Source organism: Atheta coriaria, unplaced genomic scaffold (genome assembly GCF_025399875.1).
Source record: "Atheta coriaria isolate IRGN ID8LTWV9N9 unplaced genomic scaffold, Caltech_Dcor_3.1 hic_scaffold_14_pilon, whole genome shotgun sequence".
Lineage (NCBI taxonomy): Eukaryota > Metazoa > Arthropoda > Insecta > Coleoptera > Staphylinidae > Dalotia > Dalotia coriaria.
The window spans coordinates 50076-73687 of NW_027045456.1; the positions used below are offsets into that span (position 1 = coordinate 50076).

The following is a 23612-nucleotide window of genomic DNA, read 5'->3' on the forward strand; positions in this document are numbered from 1 at the left end:
TTGTGTAATTTCCATATAGTTACCTATCATCAAGTTAAAAAGTAACAATGGGAGCAATTTGTATTGTTAAATCATCAAACAAAATGTTATTAAATCAATTCGAATGAGGTCTAGGTTTTGCACCATATTTTCATGTTTTGTTTGTGGTTACAAGGTTTCGCAATTAAAAATTTTTTAATTCGTGCATAAAATTTTATGAAAGCATTACACTCTTTTTTTTTCCTAATTAGAAATCGAGTGTGAAGCGCATTGAGAACTCATTTTCGCAACTTTCCCATTGAAACTTGAATTTTTTCAATTTTATGTCGATAAAAAAAGCGCAAGGCACAAAAGTGCATTACAATGTTATTACCGCACATTGCCCACACATCTACATCTTGGTTGGCTTGCATGTGTGTGGCATGCGCATCTGGACGATTTAAAGAGGAACGCCACATCTCGGCTGTTCAATGCAATTACTCTGCAATCAAAGCGCAAAATCGAAATCGATTGCAATTGTCGCCAGCGCGTGTGGTGTGGCGAGGTGATGTGGCGTCAAGAGGAATGAGAGCACGGCGTGCATTATTGAATATCTTCGAGCAGCGACGCCAAGAATTCCCATTTTGCGCCCAAACGACGACGCGCTTTTCAATTAATCTAACGAGTGTCTGTGTGTATGCACGCAGCGGTGCGAATGTGCGAGCAATGTGCCGGCGCGCATTCAAATCGAATGCAGCGTGCGCAACGAAATGTGTATTACAACTATACCGACAGATGACTGATAGATGCGTTCTCGTCGGCGTTTTCAATGTGGGAAAATAAAAAACAACGACAAATGCGTAACAGACTATGAGGACTACCAGCGACCATCGACTCGTCACAGCCTGATGGCGATATTCAGAAAACAAACTTCAGAAATTACGGTTTTTGATGAAAAAAGGGCAAAATTTTCAAAAATCAATGAAGAAAATGGTAATACAATGAAAAACATAAACAAAAATGCCTTATTTTAGCTTAAAATAATGGAAAAAGAGACAAATGTATGTTTTTTGTCAATATAACCTTAAAACAACGCAAAAATTTAAAAAAATGTGACAAAAAACGAGAAAAATTTGTTAAAAAAGTTTAAAAAACATTAAAGAAACAAATTTGTGTGATGATTAACAAAAAATTTGATTCAATTTACTGTTTCTTTTGAACATAACCTTTAAAATAGCTCAAAATGTTCAAAACTAACCTAAAAATATAATTTTGTACCACACATAACCTAAAATAACAAAAAAAAGTGTAACATTTATCGTTTTCTGTGAAAATACTTTCAAAGTTGTTTTTTGCTTTCAGAGTTATGTAAAACATCGGTTGTGGAACATAGCAAACCGTCGACAAGTCCACCTAATAATGGCAATTCGCCGCACTAAAACGATGTTTGCCATCGTGATGGCCGAGGCCGGCGGACGTCCTCATCGTCCACATCGCAACATCGTACCAAACCGTTGCGTTGGCTTCAGATCTATACGCGCATTTAAATCAAATCATATGCTCTTTCTGTACCCTGTGCCGTTGCGTCGCATTGTTGGGCTCGTCGATCGCGAAATAACGAACCGGAGTAGCGCAACCAACAACGCCAACGAACCCAGCAGCAAATGTAACTTTGGTTGCGTGTACATCACTCTCATTGATTTGACCACGACGGCGACGACGCGCGCGCGCATCCACTGTTTGCACTAACGGTGTATATTTTTATTATTGTAATGGGTTTTAATCATGCAAATTATGCGTCAATTTGAATAACTTACCTGAAGAAATTTAATTTCAACAATTTTTAGACGTTTTATTGAAGAATATAATAAAATATTGTTGACATTTGACTTTTTTATGATTTATACTATCAGTTATTTGAAAAACATGCATTGTTTAAAGCCCTTTTGCACATAATGCACTCAAACAGCAATAAATCACACGCGCCGAGGGTTAAAAACGCGTGTTGACTGTAAAACACCAACAACACCATGCAAGTGCCAACTAGCGCAGTATTTATTCGTCGGTGCGTTGTGGAAAATTGCGCCGGGCGGGCGGGCGAACGAGTGTAACTCAATATCAAATAGTTCAGGCCTAAGTGCGCTTAAATCGTCGATTGGGGGCTGCGCGAGATCGCCGCGTGCGATGCTTTCGTCGTTCGGGTGTTCGATCTGATTTCGCACACTGGTGCAATATGTACCTACCTACACTTTATGTGCTGCTATTACTACCTTCCAACGCCGTTATTATAAACGTGTAATTACGGCGCATTTCACTTTTATAATTCTTTGCAATGTTTGCAAAAAACTTCAACGAAAAACCGCTTAGTTTACAATTCTTACACAAACAACACTTAAAAATCAAAAATTTATAAAGTAAATTATTCGAGTGTATAAAGTATAGTATTGTATTGGTATTAATCACTTGGTAGATAATGTAATATAAGATTTTTTCAAATTGTTTGTATTGAAAATTGAAGAATGAGTTTTTGATAACATGCTGTGTTGCATGGCGTCACGGAGCTGTGCGCCTACAACACACAAATCATCTAACTGCGGGAGGACGCGCGCGCAGCACTTACTTGCGCACGTTGCGAAAACGTATACGCCGGTGCTATATCTCTTCTTCGGACGCCTTCTTTTTGCGAAAACTATTGCAAAAAGTGTGTGCATTTCGTGTCCGCGCGCTTCTTGCTCTCGTTCCGCGGATTTTTCTGCTCATGCGGCGAACATTATAGATTTTTACATTGAATAAATAAAAGCCGCGGCAATCACATAACAATAAATTATACTTCACCCTGCCTCCTCTCTCTGCGCTGGGAATTCAAAGCTCAACACAACACAACTCTGGGAATACGAGTAAAATTGTTTAAACCATTTAAATCCCATGATTTATTACGTTTTACTTAAAAAATTAATACAATAAAATCGTGGAGACTAAAAATTAAAAATCAATTTGTCAGAAAGTCTAAACGTTGAAATTAGTTTTCGCGTTTGAAATTAAATTGTGCTCGCCCGGCATGCTGACAAAGTGTGTGAAATCATCATAATCTATTTAAACATTACACAAATCTCATTAATTTCCACGCGCATCTCGCTGAGCCATTGTTATACATCTTACAGCGTTTTGTGATTGTCAGTGTGTGTGTGTGGAGCGTTTGCAAAATTTCAGACAGTGAATATACGTTTGTACTTGCAAAACTGTCCGTTACACGATTCCATTCTTACACACGACGGTTGCACGTCCACGTCCGAGCTGGTTAATTGCGCGCTGCAATTGAGCATTGAACTTCGCTGAGCGTGTGCGCGAGATCGCAATTGTGCGCAAATTATTTACCGAAATGCACACGATTTTATCATTGAATCAAATGGCCAAACGCCTAATAATACCGCTGCACGCTGTGTACTGCGAATGCGATGAGATACAGAATCTCGGTCTCGTCCTTAAGCCATGTATAGTCAAGTCAACAAAAAGATTACGCAATTTTACAGCCCTAGAGCTGTAAAAATGCAAAAATAAATTTTAAAGAGAACAAAATTCTGTTTTTTTTTTAATTTTAAAGCAAATTAATATCTGGGGTTGTTAAAAATTATGATACCAGGCCGGTAAAGATTTAACAGCCCTAGGGCGATACAAAAAAACTCTTTTTTTTTCATAAAATTTTCATTGAAATTTGCAAAAAAAATTGTTTTTTGCACTTTGTCATTGTGTAACTCTTGTTGAATCAACTATAGAATCATCTGCAGTTGAAGTAGTAAACGTTTTAGCATTACCTGCCCTAGACGCCCGCAAATGATGCAAACTTTGGCGCTGGCGAGTGAGTCAGTGAGACAAAACGTTTCACCCAAAGACACACAAGAGCATCGTGGAACCGCGATGCGTTTTAAATCGCTGCGCTAACGTGTGGAAATCTCGCATTTTATCTAACGGACTATTCGTTTAGCTGACTTAGCAGACGGCAAGAAATTAGTTTGTTCCATCTTCAAATTGTTAACGCGTGACTACGACTTTTGCGCCGGTGTCCTACCCGGAATAGCAAGCAACTCAGCTTGTTTGTCCTTTGGCGATATTGTTGCAATGTCATTTTCGATTTCGCTAATGTCCCTGCACCGTGAAATGTCAAATTCAATTAAATATCTTCGAATGCAATGGAATATTTATATATTTTCTTCATTAGATAAATTAATTAATTGTGATGTGAAACTAAGCGCTGGTACATATTTTAATGTGGATGTTAACTCGTGTGCGCAATGCGAGCATCTCATTAAATCGAAGAACGGCAAAAAATGGGCGAGCATTAAGCACTTTGTCAAACACCGACGGCGCGCGATCATCATCAGCGTCCGCCAACAATGCGGCGAGTATTAAAGCATCTCTTCGGGATCTCAACGATCTCAACCTTTCCGCGGCTACCACAATAGTCCTTGTACTGTTATGATTCGCGCGAAACATCGCTCGTCATCTTTCTGCATACAACGCACATATATCTACAGAGAAATACGAGCTTTGCGTATTTCATGCATATCTACGCACTATTTTCAATAAAAATAAACTGCATATAAATTTTTATTAAAAAATTTCACTAGCAATTAAAACATAACCAATAAAATTATAAAAAAATGTATATTTGGTTGCCTATCTTACCGATTTTTTCTAAATATTTTCATTTTAATGCGGTCCTGTGTAAAATGTCTCACACAACGCAAAACATGTATACGTGCATAAATTGATCTTAATGATAATGCACATATACACCGATCGTGCGCCACAATGGCCTCCGAGATGCCATCGCAGATTTCTTTATGGTGCAACCCGCCTGCGTGTGTGCGTGCAATTGTGGTATAACAATCGATTAATAAACAAAATTCCATTTCCGGGTGTTGGAAAAAAGCGACGACTACCATCTACTTATGTAGATTAATCGCAGAAGCCAGATTCAATTTAATTATGATGCCGTATATTTGCATGTAATGTTTAATAATATCTAATGTTGCGGCTCCGTCACGGCGACTTTATTATTAGTTTAATAAAGCGACGCGCAGGCGGTGGTAATAATCTCGGCAGCGTTCGCTTTTATCTCATCCTGGAATAATTAATTAGCGATTTATTTGTTATTAATTTAATTGTTCAGGGAACTTTCTTCATTATCGTTTTAAAGGTGTTTAAATTGCACAGAAAGCAAAATTTAATATTTTTTTTAAAAATGTGGGCCTCTTTAGCTCAGTGGCAGAGCACTGGTCTTGTAAACCAGGGGTCGTGAGTTCAATCCTCACAGGAGGCAATAGTTTTTAAATTTTCAATTATAAAATTAATTTAAAATGTGAAATCTCACGTTTTTTTACGTTTTAAATTAAAAATTTGAGAAACAAAAGTAATTTTAGTTTTATTTGTTTATGTTTAATTCAACTTTGATGATTTCCTCTTGGAAAGCTCATCATTACACTCTACTAATTGCACGCAAGTGATGACAAATTTCGATTTCAAAAGGAACCACACCGCACACGCATTAACGTTCAATGCTAATGCATTGTTAATGCAATAATTAGGCAAACAAACAAAACAAGAACACAGGCAGAAGTAAGTAACACAAGATTGCAACCTAATGTCACGATTATTATTAATAAACATTGTGTGCGATGATAGCAAGCGTGATGTACGCGCGCACGACCAATGTCCTAGCGCAGAAAGCTTTGGTGGTGCTGCTCAAGAGCCTCTCTAGGATGGATGGCAGCCAGGCCGTGGCGGTTTTTGGCGGGGGCATATATCTAGTCCGGCGGTGCCGCTCCGGAATCACTCGCGTAAATCTTCGCGGTTTCCTCAAGAGGCGCAACTTTACTTAATCCGCTGCACTTTGAGCGTCGCATGCATCTCGCGCGGTGCGTTCGCGAAAAACACGACAAAAACAATTCAAACTTTTAAAACTCAAAAATAAAAAAAAAGATTTAATGTGTTTTAATCAGTGCGTGGACATGTGCTATCACAGTTAATAAATGTTGAACACAAAATAGTGCCTGAATATTGATTTTATCCGCTGTTATGGAATTCGCGATTAGGTAAGTCATAACTTTCACACAATAAATGTAATAAATGTAATAAATGTTAATTTGAATTTTAAATTGACCACTGCACACGCAAAGAAAGTTAAATAACACATTGATGTGTGTGTGTGTATGAAATACTTATGTGGTTTTTAATTAAATTATTTTTTACTTAAGTAGATTGCTCAAATGATAATTAAATAATGTTAAAATAGAAAACCGCGATTTGTCAATACGGTGAAACTTTTTATTCGGACGAACTTAATTATATCAATTACAAAATATTCGAATACTATATTTATTCTAAACAGATGTTAGATGTACTTGTGTACCGTAATAATAAATAATCTATATTAATTTATATGAATGAGTTGAGCACAATAAGTTTAACGTTTTTTTCTTTCTTATTATTATTATTATTATTATGATTTGGGAGTTGAATTTACATGTGAAGTATTTTACAATTGCTGGTTGTTGTCCCAAACGTGTCCCGTAAGGTTTAAACTATTTTCGACGAGTCAAGCTGCTGCAAACACACAAAAAAATTAAAAGTGATTACTCGCGCTACCTTTCCGCTTGTTAACGGCGCGAGGCGAACGCTCGCTCGCTTAGGGACAGCTTAAATCACAATAACCGCTCGAGTTTCAAGTCGCGCTTTTATAAATTACTGTTTACATTAGTTAAAAGGGATAATATATTATATTGTAATAATTGAAGGTTCTATAAATGCTTATATTTATGAGGGAGTGTATGTGTAGCCTCTTTAGCTCAGTGGTAGAGCACTGGTCTCGTAAACCAGGGGTCGTGAGTTCAAACCTCACAGGAGGCAATACTTTTTTTAATATAAAATTTTGAGTTTTTGAGGTTATTAAGATAAATTTTGAGTATTTTTTGAAATAATATTTTAAAATTTAAATTTTTGAAGAGGGTTGAATTGTAATAAATTTAAAAAAGTAAAAATTTAACTGCCTCCTGTGAGGATTGAACTCACGACCCCTGGTTTACAAGACCAGTGCTCTGCCACTGAGCTAAAGAGGCTGACATTAATATGCTACTTATGACACTACCTAAATTTCACGTTATATTACTCTACGGTGCATAGAAAAATTGATTTTTACTAGATATGCCCGCAATAATACATCGTAAACGTTGCGACGACTAGTTAATTACAAAACAAAAATGAAACTATAACTCGAGGACAACACTCTCGGCGACACTGTCGACAGTTCCGTTGAAACTCTTCTAACGGCGCTTTGTTCCGCCGTCATTAACTCGTTAGAAAATGTTAAAGAACGGAGAACACGACGATGACACCGCGCGAAAAATTCATTTCTACCACAACTGAGTATATATGAAACGTAAAATGTAAATTTAGGTCTAAAGTCGTGCCGCGGAAGGACGCGTACTACTTGTGTAGTGAAACCCATCGACGTTATCACAGCGCTCGGAAATTTATAACTCTCTCTGTGGTGTGTTCACAGCGGACGGACGCGAAGGTGCGCGCGGAAGTTGCTCCTGGTGATATTGATACTATCAACGACAGTGCCACATGTAAGTATCCATACCCACGGCGAGGATGTCCGCGCGTGGGAATTTAATTGGCGCTTTTTTTCTTCAATTTACAGTCGATTAGTGCTCAAGACGAGGAGGAGTCGAGTACGGAGGTGCAATATAGCGTGAGCAGTAGCACAAGTATTGACGTGGGTGCTGTCGGACGTAGTGCGGACACCGGTGGTGGTAGCGCCGGCAATGGCGGTGGTAGCATCATCGAAGACGTAAACAATGGTGGTTTAAACATCCCACACGATCCACAGGATGTTGTCGCATCTTCAACAACTACAAAAACAGCACAACTGCGACGTGCGCCCCCTGGTGTTGAGAAGAAACAAAACCTGACAAGGGAAGCGCTATCCCACGACGCCAGCGAACACGAATCGGTAACGTAGCAACTATTACACAATAATATAAATTCCAACGTGTATTCCCAGCGTAAAAAACAAAACCGACGTAATCGAATATTGAACAGTACGCAAATAAAAATTCATAACGCTGTAACAGTAAAAACGTTACAGGCTAACAGTTGCAAAACAGCTTCCTTGATGAGCGCTCGCTTACGTGCGCGCCGCACAAGAAAGTCTTTCTTCGGTGCCATAAAAGTGACATTAGACATTAGACACCGTCAGCTGGAACAGTATCACAACTGCTGCATTCATTGCCAGCGTTCAATCGCATCAAAACGAAACTAGTGCATTGCAATTCAAACAATTACATAATATATATTGGTTTGGTAGCTATTGAAGAAGTCTAGTAGGAACAAGTCTAGTGGAAATTCAGTAGTCGGCTTAGGTGTTTCTTGAAAGCGAAATTATGGTTATTAACCGGTGTGGAAATGCATTGCGTACGCGTAGAGCAAATGAAATGAAGACGTGTTGGGTAATTGGCAGTAAAGATGAAAAGTTAGATATTCAGTCAGGTGAAAAATTGGTGTTACATGATTTTTAAAATGATAATCAAAATAAAATTTATGTTTTTTTAAGGGTTTAAGAGTTTTCTAGCAATTTTTTGATAAATTTAAACATTTGACACAAAACTAACCTCAATTTTGAGTATATTACTATCAGTTTTAACCTATAATATATTTTTAAACTGGTTTTCATTAAAAAAAAAAGGAAATGTGAAATTTTAAGCAAAAAAAGTCTACAAAACACACTCAACAAGCGGAAATATAAAAGCGCCAAATCATTATGAGATAAAACCAACTAGAGCGCTTAGGATTGGAACGTCGTGCCGTACACGACGAAGAACTACAAAAGAACTAGTGCATTTATCATAACAAGTGTAACTTAATTTAATTCCACCTCAAACGCCTTGCAAGTTTCATTTTAATCGTGTCTCCATTTGAAGGTCGTGTTTATCGGTGAAGGCAACAACGGATACGTCCCTGTGCCACCCTTGAGACCGCGCCAGGACGAAGAAGAAGACGAAGACTGGCGTTTAACAACAGCTGTGGATACCTGGGATCGTGAATACCGCCGGTTTCGATTCAACACCACGCGCGTACAGCGTAAGTACATTTAATAACAAAGACATAATAACGATAATTAACGATTGGAAGCAGTAGCGAAGGCTTCGATTGTGCGCGGCTATTTTATGCGTTTGACGCCACTGAAAGTACGTCCGGTGACGCAAAGCCGTGATGTAGTAAGGCGTATTTGGTTCCGGTCAGGTGAGGTGGAAAGTGAGTAGCAGAGTGCTATGCTGCTAGTGACCACCAGGCGATCAGATAAGAAACGAAAATAAACGCATTCGTCGTGGTGCGCTGCTTCTTCGCCGTCCATCTTTGACCTACTTCTATGTGCGCGGCTATCATACAACTCACGCGCAGTATAAATTACTACTGAATGAAGAAGAGGACCACCGGCGCTGACGATGTGGCATTCCATTATGCGTAGCAATATGGCGAAATTTCGCGCGATTGTTACGCAACACCGGCAGTCATCCATCTTCTCGCAGACTATGCAACCGTACAACTCTTGTGTGCGCCATTTTTTGCTATTCAACGAGCTTTGGAATTAAGTACGACCTTCATCCTTGTACATTGCTCGACATTGTTTAGAAATCGACATGTGTTGACATATTACACTAATCTAACCTCAAATCTCACCTTCCGAAATGATAAAACTCGTTGAAAAATGTTTTAATTTGTTTTCTGGCGTTGATATTCACTTTTATTAATGATAACCTTCACTAACTATGCACCATTAGTGCTGGGAGAAGTAACAAAGCATTGCTGGACAGAAATAGATCAATTTGTGCGCTGCCGCGCCATCGGGCGGAAGCTTACAGTTAGACTCGCATGCGCCTGAAAACCCCTTGGAAAACCGTACATCTTCAGACCGTTAAAAACTGTCTCCGTTCGCAGCGTGATCATCATCACGTACAGAGCACCCGCTTTGCCATTGTGCCAGACGCACTAATGGCGCAATCGTAATCGTAATGAATGTCGGCGTTTATATTGTGCGCTGCCTTCGTTTTGCAGATATTGAAGCGGAATGCCAAGACGACTACATGAAAATACGCGTGGGGTTCAACGGATCCTTCACCGGGCTCGTCTACTCCGCAGGTGAGCACCATTTGTGCCTTACTTTTTCTTTCTTTCTTCTCGCCGCCGCCGCCACCGCATGGGAAATTTTACTTATGAGTAACAATACTGTATTTAAAATGTACTTACAAGCAAATTGCAATTTTGTGGAATTCCACTCACGGCAGATAAGATAGAATAATTTTTTCATCAAAATCAAAACTTTGATCTAAGATGAAATCGCAAATTCAAAGAAATAAATATCAATTCGAGCACATCACTCGAATAAATTTGATCATTGTGCACAATTAGTGTACCCGCTGGTAGCCTGGTCGTGCTTTACATTGTAGAATTCTTCAGCTCTACATCCGCACGCATACATCTCATGCGAATAAAGGCAACAATTAAATTGGAATACATAATCCGTTAAGATGAATTTCTCAATTCTACTGCGCGGATTTATTCATTGTGCTCGACGCAATCAGATGCTGTGCGCAAATGGCGCATTGTTGCAAACGAAGCATGCTGTCATTTCAATTCTCTAAACACACAATCGATAAGATTTAAAGCGTATCGCAGGTTGTTGCTTTTATAGATGAGTAAAAAACACACGTGCTTTTATTAAAATCGTCGACTGATAACCGTTACGCGTTTGCTTTTGCTTTCAAGTGGTTTATTAATGATTTAACGAGGTGCTTTTCAAGTATCTATCATTTGATTGCATCAGAACACTTTCGGAATTTACTGATAAATTAATATCAGTATGTAACTTGTTTGCGCTTAGTGATTCACTAATTGAGAAATTTATCAAATGATATCACAAAATTTCCATGAAATTTATAGATTCTTAACGTAATCATTGAACAATTAAAAAAAATTTATTTTAAAATTGAACAACATTTACTTTTTTGATGTTAGTAGCTGTCTGATGAAGAGATTAACAAGACGAATACTATAATTATGTGGTACTACACTTCCAAAATGATACAAATTCACATTAAGACCTCATCTGTCATTTTTACACCTAAATACTGCGCCTGTCGTGTTTTAGCTTTGTAAAGTTACGGTTTTATGATTGTATTGCAATTAGTCTTGCACTTGCACTCACAGAAGGCATTTTCCGACACCCACGCTATTTCTATTTATCACTGTCATAATAAAACTCTTCTTCTTCTCAAAACTAAAACAAAACAAAAAAATCATAATTTTTTGGTTATGTTTTCATATTGCTAGGTTATAACTCAACCTAAAATTCTTCTAGATAAAATACCCGTCGTGATGGTTTATTGTTTTGCTTAAACAGCAAAAAATGTTTAACTGGTTTACATTTACCGTAAATATTTGTAATGCGTTTTTGTGATGCTCTTCTTAGTAATAACATTAGCGACAGTATGCGAATAACGGCGGTCGCGTATCATGCTTGATTGATTCAAATTATTGGATTGTGCAGCGCAGCGAATTGCATCGTTTTTAACTGTTAATTAACTCGGTTAGGACGATCGGAAATGCATGAAATAATAATTGATTTGTTTCGGTGATTTCTGTTTAGGTTATGCATATGATCCGGATTGTATGTACATTAATGGCACTGGCCGAGATTACTACGAGTTTTACATTCAATTAAATCGATGTGGTACCCTGGGCAAAAACACCCATAATGAGGATAACAGAAAATCACCGACTGTAAGTGTCATAATTATCTTAATTAGATTTTAATTAGAAATTCAACAAAATGTGTTTTATTTTTTCGGTAGAAAAACTTCATGTGGAATACTGTGACGGTTCAATACAATCCTTTGATTGAAGAGGAGTACGATGAACATTTTAAGGTTACATGCGAATATGGTTATGATTTTTGGAAAACAGTCACTTTTCCTTTCTTGGATGTAGAGTAAGTAATTTTAGGTTATAATATTACAGCTCCTTGATTTTTATTTTTGAATATTTAAAGGGTTGCTACTGGTAATCCTGTGGTGTTTACCTTAACACCTCCGGAATGCTACATGGAAATCCGGTATGGTTACGGAACGCAAGGAAATCGCGTTACAGGACCCGTACGCGTCGGAGATCCCTTAACTTTAATAATTTACATGCGTAGCAAATACGGTAGGTTACATATTCCTGTAATTCTGAATAGGCAACCAAATAAACACTTTTAAAATATATATATAAATATATTCCTAGATGGTTTTGATATCGTCGTCAACGATTGCTACGCTCACAATGGCGCCACAAAGAAAATTCAACTGATTGATGAGTACGGGTAAGCTACCAGAACCAAAAACAAACAAATAAAACACCCGAGTGTGTGATTAAATGATGTGTTTCATTAGGTGTCCCGTGGACGACAAACTAATATCACGCTTCAGAGGCTCGTGGTCCGATAGCGGTGTCTACGAAACGCAGATTTTCGCATACATGAAGACGTTCAGGTTCACCGGCTCCCCAGCGCTGTACATCGAATGCGACGTGCGGATGTGCCACGGCCGGTGTCCGGTAATTAATCACATCTATTATATTCACGTGTGGCACAATGAAGCATGACTAATGAACGTCTTTGCAGTCGCAACCGTGTCACTGGCGCAATATTAAGAACACGCGTAAGCGGCGCGCCATCGACGGGCAGACTTCGGCCGCGACGGCGACGACGACACAATCGTCTTCTTCGCTATCGGAGAACGTGAATCTGTTCCAATCGCTGCGCGTGCTGCAAGAGGGCGAAGACGACGCCGAACGAAACTCAACAACCAGTAAGTGGATTTAAAAATAAACCTGATATTACTATAATACTGATGAATATTTATTACAGATGCGTACCGAGATCCAAATTCGGTGTGTATTAAAACAGGGTGGTTTTCCGCTTTGTTAGCACTTGGTGGTGTTGCAATGTGTTTGCTAGGTGGCGCGCTGCTCGCCACGTGCACACGGTTGAAACGTTCGGCCATCGACAAGGTACTATCGAGCGGCCATTTTGACGGTTACATGAACCACAAGGGCTCAATTAATTAAAGCTCGCTGCGGCTTACAATCATCATTCATCCGACTGAAATCATCTGCGTGTGCGTATTGCGCTCGAGCGCAGTGTTGTCACTTGAAGCGTGAATTGGTTTCGCGTGCGCTGAATCGAGACACATGTTCGATTTCGTTTTGGTTCAGTTGGTAAATCATTATATTAGGACGCTACTCGTGTAACGATTTAACTAGGTTTATGTGTTTTGCGAGTTTTGTTAAACTCATGGCTAGACGGATAATCGCTGAACGCACGTTCATGGATGATTCGTTTATAAATCAAAACGATTTCGATTCGGTTCTTTGAACGAAAGAGTAAATATAAACAACTCCTCCTGAATGTGCGAGACGTGTACGGCGATTATTACACCCTCCAAGTGGTTTGACTTCATTTCAATGTATTCTCATAATAATGTAATCTTACTTATAGATCGTACGTGTATATAAGTTATTTATAGATTCTTTAATGATTTAGTTATAACAAGTGCAAGGGCAATACGTATGCCGCATTGAAAATCTCTAAAACTAAAACTATAAGTACTGCGAATAAAAACATTATCTACACAACATCCGCTCGTTTTATTTTCGCCAATATCACTTATCATTGTCAAGTATTTGCTCACACATTGCGATAGATATTAAAACATTTTTTTTATTATCGAAAGTTTACGTAACACATTTTGTATTTAAGTTATTGCAATTAAATGATAGTTGTATAATGAAATAAATTAATACATTTGAAATGCGCATAAAATTAGAGTCATTATAATGGAGCCGGATGTTAGAAGGACCCTCGGTGCACTGGCAGGATAGAAAATTCCTGTATCTTCACCATCATCTTTAATGCATCTGTGAAAACCAAAATATGAATAATCATATAATTAAGGGAGCAAAAGTGTGTTATTCTTACGATTCGCATGGTGCTATGTGATCTACGTTACAAGTCCATCCAATGGGACAGTATCCTTTCACATTATCCACGTAGACATCATCACCTTCACATCGCCAATTAATTTTATCCTTGTCGCAGACTTGAGCCTTGCATCTGAAACAAATCAATGAAATGAGAATGGATTCAGGCAACAAAATTATAATTAAATAAGACATAAACAGCACTTACGGCGTACAATCTGTTCCCTCGTCACATTCAGTATTTGCTGGACAAGCAAAGGTTTGAGAAAGGTCTGTTACAGTAAATCCCGTTTTATCTTTGATACACGTATAATCTAGGGTTGGCTTGCACCCCAATTCCACACAACTAAAATGTTAAAATTATGTTAATATAATATATTTCTTTATAGATATATATATATATATATATATATATATATCACCATCGTGCGTAATATATATATATATATATATATATATATACATAATACTTTTATAAAACTTACGGCTTATAACAAGGATCTAAGGGGGTTGATGGTAGATTCTCCTTCTCAAAATTACAAAAGGAATTTTCTGGGCATTCTACTTTTAAGCCGTAAAAATATGCATAGTTTGGGTGCTCTGGTTGGCAATGAAACACAGGGCAATCACCATTAACATTAACAATTTGAGTGCATGCCACTGCACAAATCACAATAACAGCTAAAAAGTAAAACGAAACATTTTATTACAATTGTCAAAATAAATTTAAATTTAAATTTAAATTTAAATTTATGGTATATAATTACTTTTGAACCACATGATCACTACACTTCAAAGAGTAATGCACACTCCTGCAACTTCGCGATTACGAGTATAACAAAACTATTCACATTTATAGTTGCGATATTTAAACATATCATAATCTTATCAATCAGCAATTTGAGCAATTTTTCTAGTATATATCTACTAGATTTTGTTATTTGAGAACTATTAAAAGTTTATTTTGCGGAGATTATTTACAATTACACTCAAATGTAAAATATAATTTCATAAATTATTATTTTTATTTCCATCTTTAAAGCGACAGTTTTTTTACGATTTTGAGGCACAAAAAGTTACAGTTTTAACACGAACGGCCATGGTCGTGAATAAAGTACTTTAGTCACGGGTTTTAGTCACGGGGTGGAGCTTGCATCTGCGCATTTGCCAACAATGCAGCATTAGACAATATGACATGCGATACGCCGTCAGTTAAACAAATCCAAGCATGCGCGGTTGCGACATGGTCTGCCGTGCTTAGTGTATGAGCGTATTTCACAGATGTAAAGTACAAAAGTTCAGATACAAAACTCTCATCGTAAAAATAGAGTGGAAGTAGGAAAAAAGCGTAAACATCACGTGACTAATCGTTGTTAAACAAAAATTCCCGTTTAGCCACTTGATACTTAATATTCAATTACACTTTATAGATATTTTGTACTGGGTAATACCATGGTAAAAATAGTAAAAACATTCTTAAAAACTGCTTACAAGCAAATGCAATAAAATTATTCAATTATTCAGAGCAAATATCTGAAGGTGTGTTTATTTCAATTTACAGAAAACATTAGAAAAGAAGAATAATTAATTTTTCACAATAAAGTAATACTTATTAGTGCAACAAGTTAGTACATTTGGAATACACCCAAAATAAATGACATTATCATAAAACTGTATGTAAACAAGGTTCTGGTCCCGCTGTTAACAGGGATAATGCCTCCGTTTTCATCTGCAATGCATCTGAAAAAACAAGATATATTGTTACCAATACGACAATAAAAATCAATATTTTGTTTAACTTACGGCGCGCAAGGAAACTCATTATTTTTGTTACAAGCCATTCCAGGTGGGCAATATCCTTTCGTCGTTGCTGTGATGACAAACTCTCCTTCACAAGTCCAGTACACATCAGCCTCTTCACATGATAGAGCCTTGCATCTGAGAAATATAATTGTAAGAGATTATAAAAAGTTCATTCAAAACTGTGAAGAAAATAATTACGGCAAACAGTCGGCTCCGGAATCATCGCATTCTGTGAATGGTGGACATTTGTTAATAGTCAGCACATCTTTCAGCTGGAATGTGGTTTTGCTTTTGCATGTGTAATCACCTTTAGCGCACACTTTCTTTGAGTCCACACATCTAAATTTTTAAATTAAAACAAAAAACTCACTAAATATTTGTTTAGGTTTTACTCACGGTTCGCACGGAGAAAAAGGAGTACCTCCGGTACACCCTTTAAAATTACAAATCTGATCTTTAGGGCATTCTACTTTTATGCCATAGATGAATACGTTGTTTGGGGATTCAGGCAGGCATTCAAAGCTCTGCTTTGCAGCAACTCTCGTTGATAGACATGCTAAACAGCTAAGAATAAATACTGCAAGAGAATAAATTAATTACAAACATAAATTAATCTTCTAACTTGTGTTATATGGTTACCTTTGAACAACATGATGATGCTTTTTTTTTTAATTTGTGAGATGTGCTCGTATCACTATAAAAACGAAAAAAATTGAACCGATTAAAAAAATGCCACGCATTTTTATTTATATATGAGTGCTCATATTTAAATTTTTTGTTTCATAATCTTATCTATCGATTCAATTGATTGAGATAATGATGTCAAAACACAGTAAGAGTTCAACCACAAATTAATCATGCTTGAAATAGTACTAGAAGTAAAATATATATTTTTTACTTCCACTTTTAAAACCGTGGAAACGGTTTTTAGATACAAAAAGTACCAAGGCCGTGACTATAGTACTGTAGTCACGCGTTTTAACCACGGGGTGGAGCTTGCGCTTGCGCATTTGCACCACAAGACCATATGAAATGTTAGTCAAACAAATCAAAGCATTTATGTCCTTAATAAACAAAACAAAATAATTTTTATTCAAAAAAAGCAAATTACATGAGGAGGCTTATCGCATGGTTTCTTATTTCCAGTAGAAAAGAAGAACCCTTTCGCACAGGATCTCAGCATTGGTTGGTACCACCAGAATGTCGGGACACATTCATAATACTCATTGCATTTGTTTGCTTGATGATAACCGGGTCCATTGCATTCAGGTACTGGAACTAATTTTCTGTTATTTATTGAATCATTTAATTCAAGCGCAATTAATGTTTGAAATATCGTACGTTTTGTTATCGTTGTTGATTCAGTCGAGAATGAAGCTGTTGTACTCCGATTATGATTAGGTTGTGGAGTGGTCCATGTCGGAGTTATCGTGGAATGTGGAATGTCTGTTTCCATTTGACAACTGTACAAATAAAAAAAAAGTTTTAATCCGTATGTCTCTATAATAAACATGATGTAAATTTTTAATAACTTCAATAAAAATCTAAATAAAATAAAATTGAGTTTTGCGGTGCTGGCAATTTTCTATACACTTGAATTAACTTGATCTAACCTCAACCGTGAAATGTTGTCATTTTAGTGTTTTTTAAATTATTCAAAATAATTATTAGCTTCTTTATTTTCAAGTTAAACTTACGGCATTTTTGAATTAGGTACACATTGATGATTTGGTGGACAATATAATACCAAAGCAGTTTCAATTACTTGTTGAAAAACTGTCACATGCACAGCAAAAGTGTTATCTGTAACACAATGAACTTCCACTTGATCACCATCCACTCTAACAATCACAATTAAAACTACAAAAAAACTCTAAAAGTATAAAAAAATATTAATACATTATTATCAACAAAATTAATTTTGGTATTACTTGCACCAATTGCAGTTTCATTTTATAACTTTAAAATTATTTATTTTATAACACAATCTTCGATATTCTTACATTCGTATAACTTCCAAAAACTAAATTTTACTTCATTTTATAGTTTTGTAAAAAGTCACACATACTTTCTCTTAAAAATATTGTACACAACATGTTAGTACTAAAATATTTGAACAAATAACATATATAAACATTTTTTTAACAAACTTTTCCCCGACATACTGGATCTGATTGAATATCGTGGCATAGCTTAATTTGGTAGTCATACCATACAGGGGAATAGTAAATGCACTTGTAGTAATAAACTTTATTACTTGGACCTGGGCGACATGGATTGATATCAGCGTGACCATCATTGCAATTTGGTATTTCTAAACAAATTAAATGATTATCATTATGCATAGTAGTATTTTGTTTTATTTAATTTATTTAATTGATTCTACTTACGGAAAGGTGGTACTGTTGTTGCGATTGTGGTTGGAGTTGTTACACTACTTACAGTTGTACTGGTACTTGCAACAGTTGTTGGTTCTGTTGAAGACAGTGTAGAAGAGGTTATGGAGACCTCGGTGCTTGTGGTTGTAGGGTTCGACTCTGAAGTTGAAGGATTGGATGTTGTTGTAGGAGTAGAAGAAGCAGCAGTTGTTGTAGATGATACATCAGTTGTAGATAATGTTGAAGTGATAGTTGTAGGGTCAGGAGTTGATGAAGGCAATGTTGTTGTAGAGGTTGAAGGAGCAGCAGTTGTTGTAGATGTTAAATCAGTTGTGGATAATGTTGAAGTGATAGTAGTAGGGAGAGAAGTAGATGAAGGTAATGTTGTTGTAGAAGAGGGTTTTGCAGAAGTTGTTTCATCCGTTACTTTCGTTGTTACTTCAGTAGTTGTTGGTATTTGTGTTGTAGTAATTGGTGCAGTATCTATTGTTAATAAAGTTTTATAAATAAATTAAATATTTCTACAAATAGTAGAAATATTTTAAGTATTTAGCAGCTAAACGAGAATTCTTGTTTAACAACGTTTAGTCACGAGATGCATACGCTATATTTTTCTACTTCCACTCTATTTTTACGTTGAGGTATTTTTACGATTATAAATATTGCTCTGCACCGTAGTTAAATGCGCATGCGCATACCCCACCCCATGACTAAAGCCCGTGATTAAAGTACTTCCGGCTTTAAAGTACAGTTTTTTGTTTATCAAAACCGAAAAATAACCTGGCGCTTTTGGTGGAAGTAGAAAACTGTATATTTAAAATTCTTACCTTTAATACACCTAAAAATGGATAAATCAAACTTTAGTTTAGTTTTACGGTTTAAAAAAAAACTTACTGTTCATTGCAAGGTGGCGTATTTTCTGTTTTACAGACATAACCTGGTTTACATTGTCCTTCCATATTGTTTATTGTGAATTTTGTTGGATCAGTACTGGAACATTTCCACGACATAGCACTATCGCAAACTTCACGGATGCACCTATATAAAAATATCATGTGGGTAAACAAAGATTTAAAAAAACATTAAAAATACTTACGCGGAGCAATTCGTCTTTAAATTCGTATTACATATTAAAGTGTTCGGACAGTCAAGTTCCATTCCCATGATTGACACTTTTGAAGGTTTATTTGGAACACATGCGAATTTATTACAAACCGATTTCTTGTCTCGGCAGCTATAAAAACAAACAAAAAAAATATTGCAAATATCTATAAGTATATTTTTCATAACTCACGGAATGCAAAAACTTGAAGCGTCGGCTTTTTGATAATTGTAATTGCAAAACATGTCCGGTGGGCATTTAATATTGTCGTTGCTGCCCATGGTGAAAACAGTTAAATCACTTTGATTACACTTAAAACTTTTTTCATCTTCAGTACAAGGAATAAGTCCTTGTGCATTATTAATAACAATAAGTATTGTCAACTGGACTAAAACTAATAATCACATTAGAAAATAAATTTGAATCAAATCTATATTATAATTATAATCATTATAATAACACTTACTTTGCCGATTCATCGTGTATGGAGAAGTGTTGCAGATATTTTGTTTTATAATGATATATTCTAGGTTACCAGGGCAATAAAAAATAATGCAATAAATTAAATTGTCTTCTGGGAAGCTTTTAAATACATATATTTATTATAATCCTTTTTAATTACGAAACGTCAAGGACGTTTGAAAAGCAATAAATTTGGGGTAATAATTTATTATATTGTCCTTCATTTGAGACAATTGTTCTGGTGGCATAGCAGTATTTATATTATATTCAGATTTTTAGTAAAAAATGCAATCTAAGCGTTTTTCAGAAAAGAAAAAAATATAACAAGCAAATTATAAAATGTAATTTTGTGTTTCTCGTCGTTTTATTGCTACGATATTGCTGAAAATATCTATGGGTTTATCTAACAATACAATTAACAACATTTTTGTATAAGTTTTTTATTTACAGCACAAATAAATTGTATTTTATATATTTCATGACAAATTTAACAAGTTGACTTTGAACATCTGATAACATTCTTTCAAATCTACACACACGTACTTCAAGTTGATAATACGATTGAAATTTTTCAGGTAGATGCGGACTTGTGCTGATAAATCTAGAATATTAAATAAATGATAACAGTCTACGCATGTTGAAAGCATTTTCGAAATGATGACATCGAGATATTAAAAAGTTTCAATGATTCTCAGAAGTTGGCGGCCTGATCTTTTCCCTGATTTATTAACACAGCTGAAAATAAACAAATACAATTGTTTTTAAATATCAATCTACATAATCATAATTTATATTTAACTTACTAGCATGGGAAGTCACTGTCTTTGTTACAAACTGATCCACCTGAGCACTTTCCTATGAATGAGTCAGTTTCAACATCTTCGTCAGCTGGACCAGGACACCTCCATGTACTCGGACATTTTTCGCGATAACATGGGAAGCATCCATGTTCAAAATTTTGATTGCATTTTGCTCCATCGGGACATTCAAATTCTATACCATTCAATTCGAATTTAGAAGTATTTGTAGCGACGCAATTAAAATTAAGGTTGCTGCATGCAACACTTGGTACTAAACACCTACAGTTTTAATTTATTAGTTAATTTATTATTTTTAACATTCAGTGTGTTGAGGACTTACGGTTCGCATTTGGTTGTAGCAGCTGGACCATCGTCTTTGGTGAGAACATATTGAGAATTACAGACTTTATCAGTCGGACACTTGTAGGTAAGTCCACCCCAGTCAAAACTACCGTCTTTGGTACAATTGAAAAATCTGTCGGCTTCGTCACATTTGTCCACGGCATTAGTACCCCAAGACGTAATGCAAATTAATGCAAACACGCAGAATGCTATAATATAATATGCGTTATAATATAATAAATATTTTATAAACGTAGGCTTACCTTTGAAAAACATGTTTATTAGAATGAAAAATGCTATCAAATTTCTGTTGAAATGAGAAAAAAACGCGTTTTTATATATAACTGCTTTGCATTATAAATTAAAGTAATAAACTTGTTTGTTTTTTACTTCAAATATTTGATAAGCATGAGTTTTGGTCTGATTCATTGCTAAATTTTTGTTTACTACATTACCATTAACATTAGCAACGTAGGAATAAACCTAAATTGAAAATTGTGTTTTGCAATTTTATATTAATTTACTACATTTGTTTAACCTTGCACACGCGTTCTAGAACTCAGCATGAAAAAATAAAATTAATCGGTTTTAGATATTCGTTAACATTTAACAAACTTGAATCAATTGATTCTGAAAACAAGGTTTTCTTTATGAATCAAATATGTGAGTTGCAAATCATTAGTATCAACAAAGTAGAATAATAACAATTACTTTTTATATTGGCTTTAATTCTAGACAACTCATGACATGGCTTGTCAAAATTTGTATTGAAATTTTATGGTAAAAGTCGGTCTTTTTCTTTATCGAAAAAAATAATAAATAGAAAAGTGAAATTTTGCGTGTCTTGTCGTTTGATTGCTAAAGTGTTCCTGAAAATTTCTATATACTCGTATTTATATAACAATATACTTGTGAACACTTTTTGATAATTGCTTTATTTACAATACAAATAAAAGGTATTTAATCTATTTTACATCACAATTTTAACAAATTCCTTTTAAACATCTTGATAATTTATCTGCAAGGCCATAATTTGAATGAATATAACCAAAAGTATTCAATAAACCGTACTTTCAAAATGGTGACATCAATATTTTAAAAAGTTTCAATAATTCTCAGAAGTTGACGTGCTGATCTTTTTCTTGATTTACTCACGCAGCTGTAAATACACAAATATAATTAATTTAAAGTACTTGTAACTTAATCAATATTGTCATATTAAACTTACTAGTCACATGGAGCAAATTTATCCGTTTTACAAACCGATCCATTCACGCACTTTCCTCGGAATGTGTCAGTTGTTACGTCGTCCTCACCAGGGCCACACGTCCATTTATTCTCGCATTTTGGGCGATAACACGGGAAACATCCGTGTTTGTAACCATCGTTGCATTTAAATCCATCAGGACATTCGAATTTGTCACCATTCAATTCGAATTTAGTTGAATTATTAGTATCGCATTTGAATTTATTGCCATTGCCACAAGCAACACTTGGGGGTACACACCTACGGTTTTAATTTATTAAAATTTTATATTTATTATAAGGGTCCTAGAAACTTACGGTTCGCATTTGGATGCTCTAGGTGCTACTCTATTAAGGAATTTTCGAATATTTCTACCGAGATTGGGGTCAGTAGTTGTTGTGGTTATAGGCTCTTCAGTATTTGAAGTTGTAGGAGTGGTTTCACTAGTTGTTGTGGTTGTAGGGGCTTCAGTAGTTGTTGTGGTTGGAGAGGCTTCAGTAGTTGTTGTGGTTGGAGAGGCTTCAGTAGTTGTAGTTGTAGGAGAGGTTTCAGAAGTGGTTGTGATTTCAGTAGTTGATGTGGTGGGAGTGGTTTCAGAAGTTGTTGTGCTTAGAGTGGTTTCAGTAGTTGTAGGTGAAGAAGAGGTTTCAGTAGTTGTTGAAGATAAAGTGGTTACAGTAGTTGTTGGGTTTGTAGCAGTTACAGTTGTTGTAGGCGTCATAGTGGTTGTAGTTTCATCTTTAGTGAGAATATACTTGGAATTACACACTCTATCACTGGGACACTTGATGGACAATCCACCCCACTCAAAGGAATTTATATCGTCATCTGAACATTTGAACCATTTTTCAGAATCCTCACATGTGTCAGCATCAGTTCCCCAAGACAAAAAGCAAATGAATGAAAACACGTAGAATGCTACAATAACGTCCGGTTTATTTTTATATATTTACATATTAATGCAATACTATAAGTACATTAAGTAAACTTACCTTTAAGAAACATGTTAATCAGAATTTTTTTGAATGTTTTAAATTGTTGCTGAAATGAGAAAAATCGCAGATTTATATATAACTGCTTTCAATTATAAATTGAAGTAATAAACTTATCGCATTCATTGTTAAATTTTTATTTGCTGGATTTGCATTAGCTCAAAGTTGGATTAAACCGACACATTTTAGAGATTTGTTTAATCTTCAACACACATTATAAAATTCTGCATTAAACAATAAAATTAGATCCCCAAGACAAAGCGAAAATTAATGAAAATACATAGAATTCTAAATTGACGTTCGCATTATTTTAATATACGAGTATTTACCTGGTAATACAATATAATACAGCTTAAAGAAGTTATCAAATTTTTGTTGAAACGATAGAAAACGCGCTTCTATATATAACTATATTGTATTATAAATTAAAGTAATAAACTTGTCTGTTTT

The 23612-nt window shown here is 35.7% G+C and overlaps 6 protein-coding genes and 3 non-coding genes across 9 annotated transcripts; 3 read left to right on the plus strand and 6 right to left on the minus strand.

The window, feature by feature from the left end:
* Positions 1-5206: 5206 nt before the first annotated feature.
* On the plus strand, positions 5207-5278 carry TRNAT-UGU (transfer RNA threonine (anticodon UGU)). Its single transcript has one exon. It is a non-coding gene; the product is annotated as a tRNA-Thr (tRNA).
* Positions 5279-5807: 529 nt separating this feature from the next.
* On the plus strand, positions 5808-13692 carry LOC135802005 (uncharacterized). The gene is made up of 12 exons (XM_065315546.1): positions 5808-6050; positions 7517-7586; positions 7661-7972; positions 8940-9099; positions 10075-10158; positions 11666-11799; positions 11871-12007; positions 12068-12222; positions 12301-12379; positions 12450-12612; positions 12680-12866; positions 12926-13692. Exons 1-12 carry the CDS (start codon positions 6034-6036, stop codon positions 13123-13125), a joined length of 1698 nt encoding a protein of 565 aa, XP_065171618.1. The 5' UTR covers positions 5808-6033; the 3' UTR covers positions 13126-13692.
* TRNAT-CGU (transfer RNA threonine (anticodon CGU)) lies at positions 6793-6864 on the plus strand. The gene has a single exon. It is a non-coding gene; the product is annotated as a tRNA-Thr (tRNA).
* Positions 7002-7073, minus strand: TRNAT-UGU (transfer RNA threonine (anticodon UGU)). The gene has a single exon. It is a non-coding gene; the product is annotated as a tRNA-Thr (tRNA).
* A 65-nt stretch (positions 13693-13757) lies between the features above and the next one.
* Positions 13758-14926, minus strand: LOC135802006 (uncharacterized). The gene is made up of 5 exons (XM_065315548.1): positions 14805-14926; positions 14523-14718; positions 14246-14383; positions 14036-14170; positions 13758-13974 (listed from the first exon to the last, which is right to left on the minus strand). Exons 1-5 carry the CDS (start codon positions 14815-14817, stop codon positions 13854-13856), a joined length of 603 nt encoding a protein of 200 aa, XP_065171620.1. The 5' UTR covers positions 14818-14926; the 3' UTR covers positions 13758-13853.
* A 619-nt stretch (positions 14927-15545) lies between these two features.
* LOC135801980 (uncharacterized) lies at positions 15546-16590 on the minus strand. Its single transcript, XM_065315520.1, has 5 exons — positions 16480-16590; positions 16237-16417; positions 16039-16179; positions 15841-15975; positions 15546-15777 (listed from the first exon to the last, which is right to left on the minus strand). The coding sequence occupies exons 1-5, from the start codon at positions 16490-16492 to the stop codon at positions 15663-15665; spliced, it is 585 nt and encodes a 194-aa protein (XP_065171592.1). The 5' UTR covers positions 16493-16590; the 3' UTR covers positions 15546-15662.
* A 306-nt stretch (positions 16591-16896) lies between these two features.
* LOC135801965 (uncharacterized) lies at positions 16897-19856 on the minus strand. Its single transcript, XM_065315502.1, has 10 exons — positions 19787-19856; positions 19513-19714; positions 19315-19452; positions 19113-19256; positions 19046-19056; positions 18231-18701; positions 17772-18154; positions 17538-17713; positions 17182-17303; positions 16897-17118 (listed from the first exon to the last, which is right to left on the minus strand). Exons 1-7 carry the CDS (start codon positions 19797-19799, stop codon positions 17982-17984), a joined length of 1152 nt encoding a protein of 383 aa, XP_065171574.1. The 5' UTR covers positions 19800-19856; the 3' UTR covers positions 16897-17118; positions 17182-17303; positions 17538-17713; positions 17772-17981.
* A 350-nt stretch (positions 19857-20206) lies between these two features.
* On the minus strand, positions 20207-21328 carry LOC135801981 (uncharacterized). The gene is made up of 4 exons (XM_065315521.1): positions 21188-21328; positions 20923-21133; positions 20586-20861; positions 20207-20517 (listed from the first exon to the last, which is right to left on the minus strand). The coding sequence occupies exons 1-4, from the start codon at positions 21198-21200 to the stop codon at positions 20454-20456; spliced, it is 564 nt and encodes a 187-aa protein (XP_065171593.1). The 5' UTR covers positions 21201-21328; the 3' UTR covers positions 20207-20453.
* A 512-nt stretch (positions 21329-21840) lies between these two features.
* Positions 21841-23523, minus strand: LOC135801953 (integumentary mucin A.1-like). Its single transcript, XM_065315489.1, has 5 exons — positions 23492-23523; positions 23163-23211; positions 22488-23088; positions 22153-22431; positions 21841-22083 (listed from the first exon to the last, which is right to left on the minus strand). Exons 2-5 carry the CDS (start codon positions 23173-23175, stop codon positions 22020-22022), a joined length of 957 nt encoding a protein of 318 aa, XP_065171561.1. The 5' UTR covers positions 23176-23211; positions 23492-23523; the 3' UTR covers positions 21841-22019.
* Between the last annotated feature and the right edge of the window lie 89 nt (positions 23524-23612).

Excerpts from the sequence above, each read along its gene's own strand:
- LOC135802006 (XM_065315548.1), bottom strand. Across the intron at positions 14,171-14,245 it reads GAGGGAACAGATTGTACGCC|ATGCAAGGCTCAAGTCTGCG; the intron begins GTAAGTGCTGTT and ends GATTTGTTTCAG. Across the intron at positions 13,975-14,035 it reads CACATAGCACCATGCGAATC|ATGCATTAAAGATGATGGTG; the intron begins GTAAGAATAACA and ends TGGTTTTCACAG.
- LOC135801953 (XM_065315489.1), bottom strand. Across the intron at positions 22,432-22,487 it reads AGAGCATCCAAATGCGAACC|GTGTGTACCCCCAAGTGTTG; the intron begins GTAAGTTTCTAG and ends TTAAAACCGTAG. Across the intron at positions 22,084-22,152 it reads AAATTTGCTCCATGTGACTA|CTGCGTGAGTAAATCAAGAA; the intron begins GTAAGTTTAATA and ends GTGTATTTACAG.
- LOC135801980 (XM_065315520.1), bottom strand. Across the intron at positions 15,976-16,038 it reads TCCGGAGCCGACTGTTTGCC|ATGCAAGGCTCTATCATGTG; the intron begins GTAATTATTTTC and ends TATATTTCTCAG. Across the intron at positions 15,778-15,840 it reads AATGAGTTTCCTTGCGCGCC|ATGCATTGCAGATGAAAACG; the intron begins GTAAGTTAAACA and ends TTGTTTTTTCAG.
- LOC135802005 (XM_065315546.1), top strand. Across the intron at positions 9,100-10,074 it reads CAACACCACGCGCGTACAGC|ATATTGAAGCGGAATGCCAA; the intron begins GTAAGTACATTT and ends TTCGTTTTGCAG. Across the intron at positions 10,159-11,665 it reads CGGGCTCGTCTACTCCGCAG|GTTATGCATATGATCCGGAT; the intron begins GTGAGCACCATT and ends ATTTCTGTTTAG.
- LOC135801965 (XM_065315502.1), bottom strand. Across the intron at positions 19,453-19,512 it reads GCTTCAAGTTTTTGCATTCC|CTGCCGAGACAAGAAATCGG; the intron begins GTGAGTTATGAA and ends TTGTTTTTATAG. Across the intron at positions 19,257-19,314 it reads TTAAAGACGAATTGCTCCGC|GTGCATCCGTGAAGTTTGCG; the intron begins GTAAGTATTTTT and ends ATTTTTATATAG.
- LOC135801981 (XM_065315521.1), bottom strand. Across the intron at positions 20,862-20,922 it reads GCTACAACCAAATGCGAACC|GTGTTTAGTACCAAGTGTTG; the intron begins GTAAGTCCTCAA and ends TTAAAACTGTAG. Across the intron at positions 20,518-20,585 it reads GACAGTGACTTCCCATGCTA|CTGTGTTAATAAATCAGGGA; the intron begins GTAAGTTAAATA and ends GTTTATTTTCAG.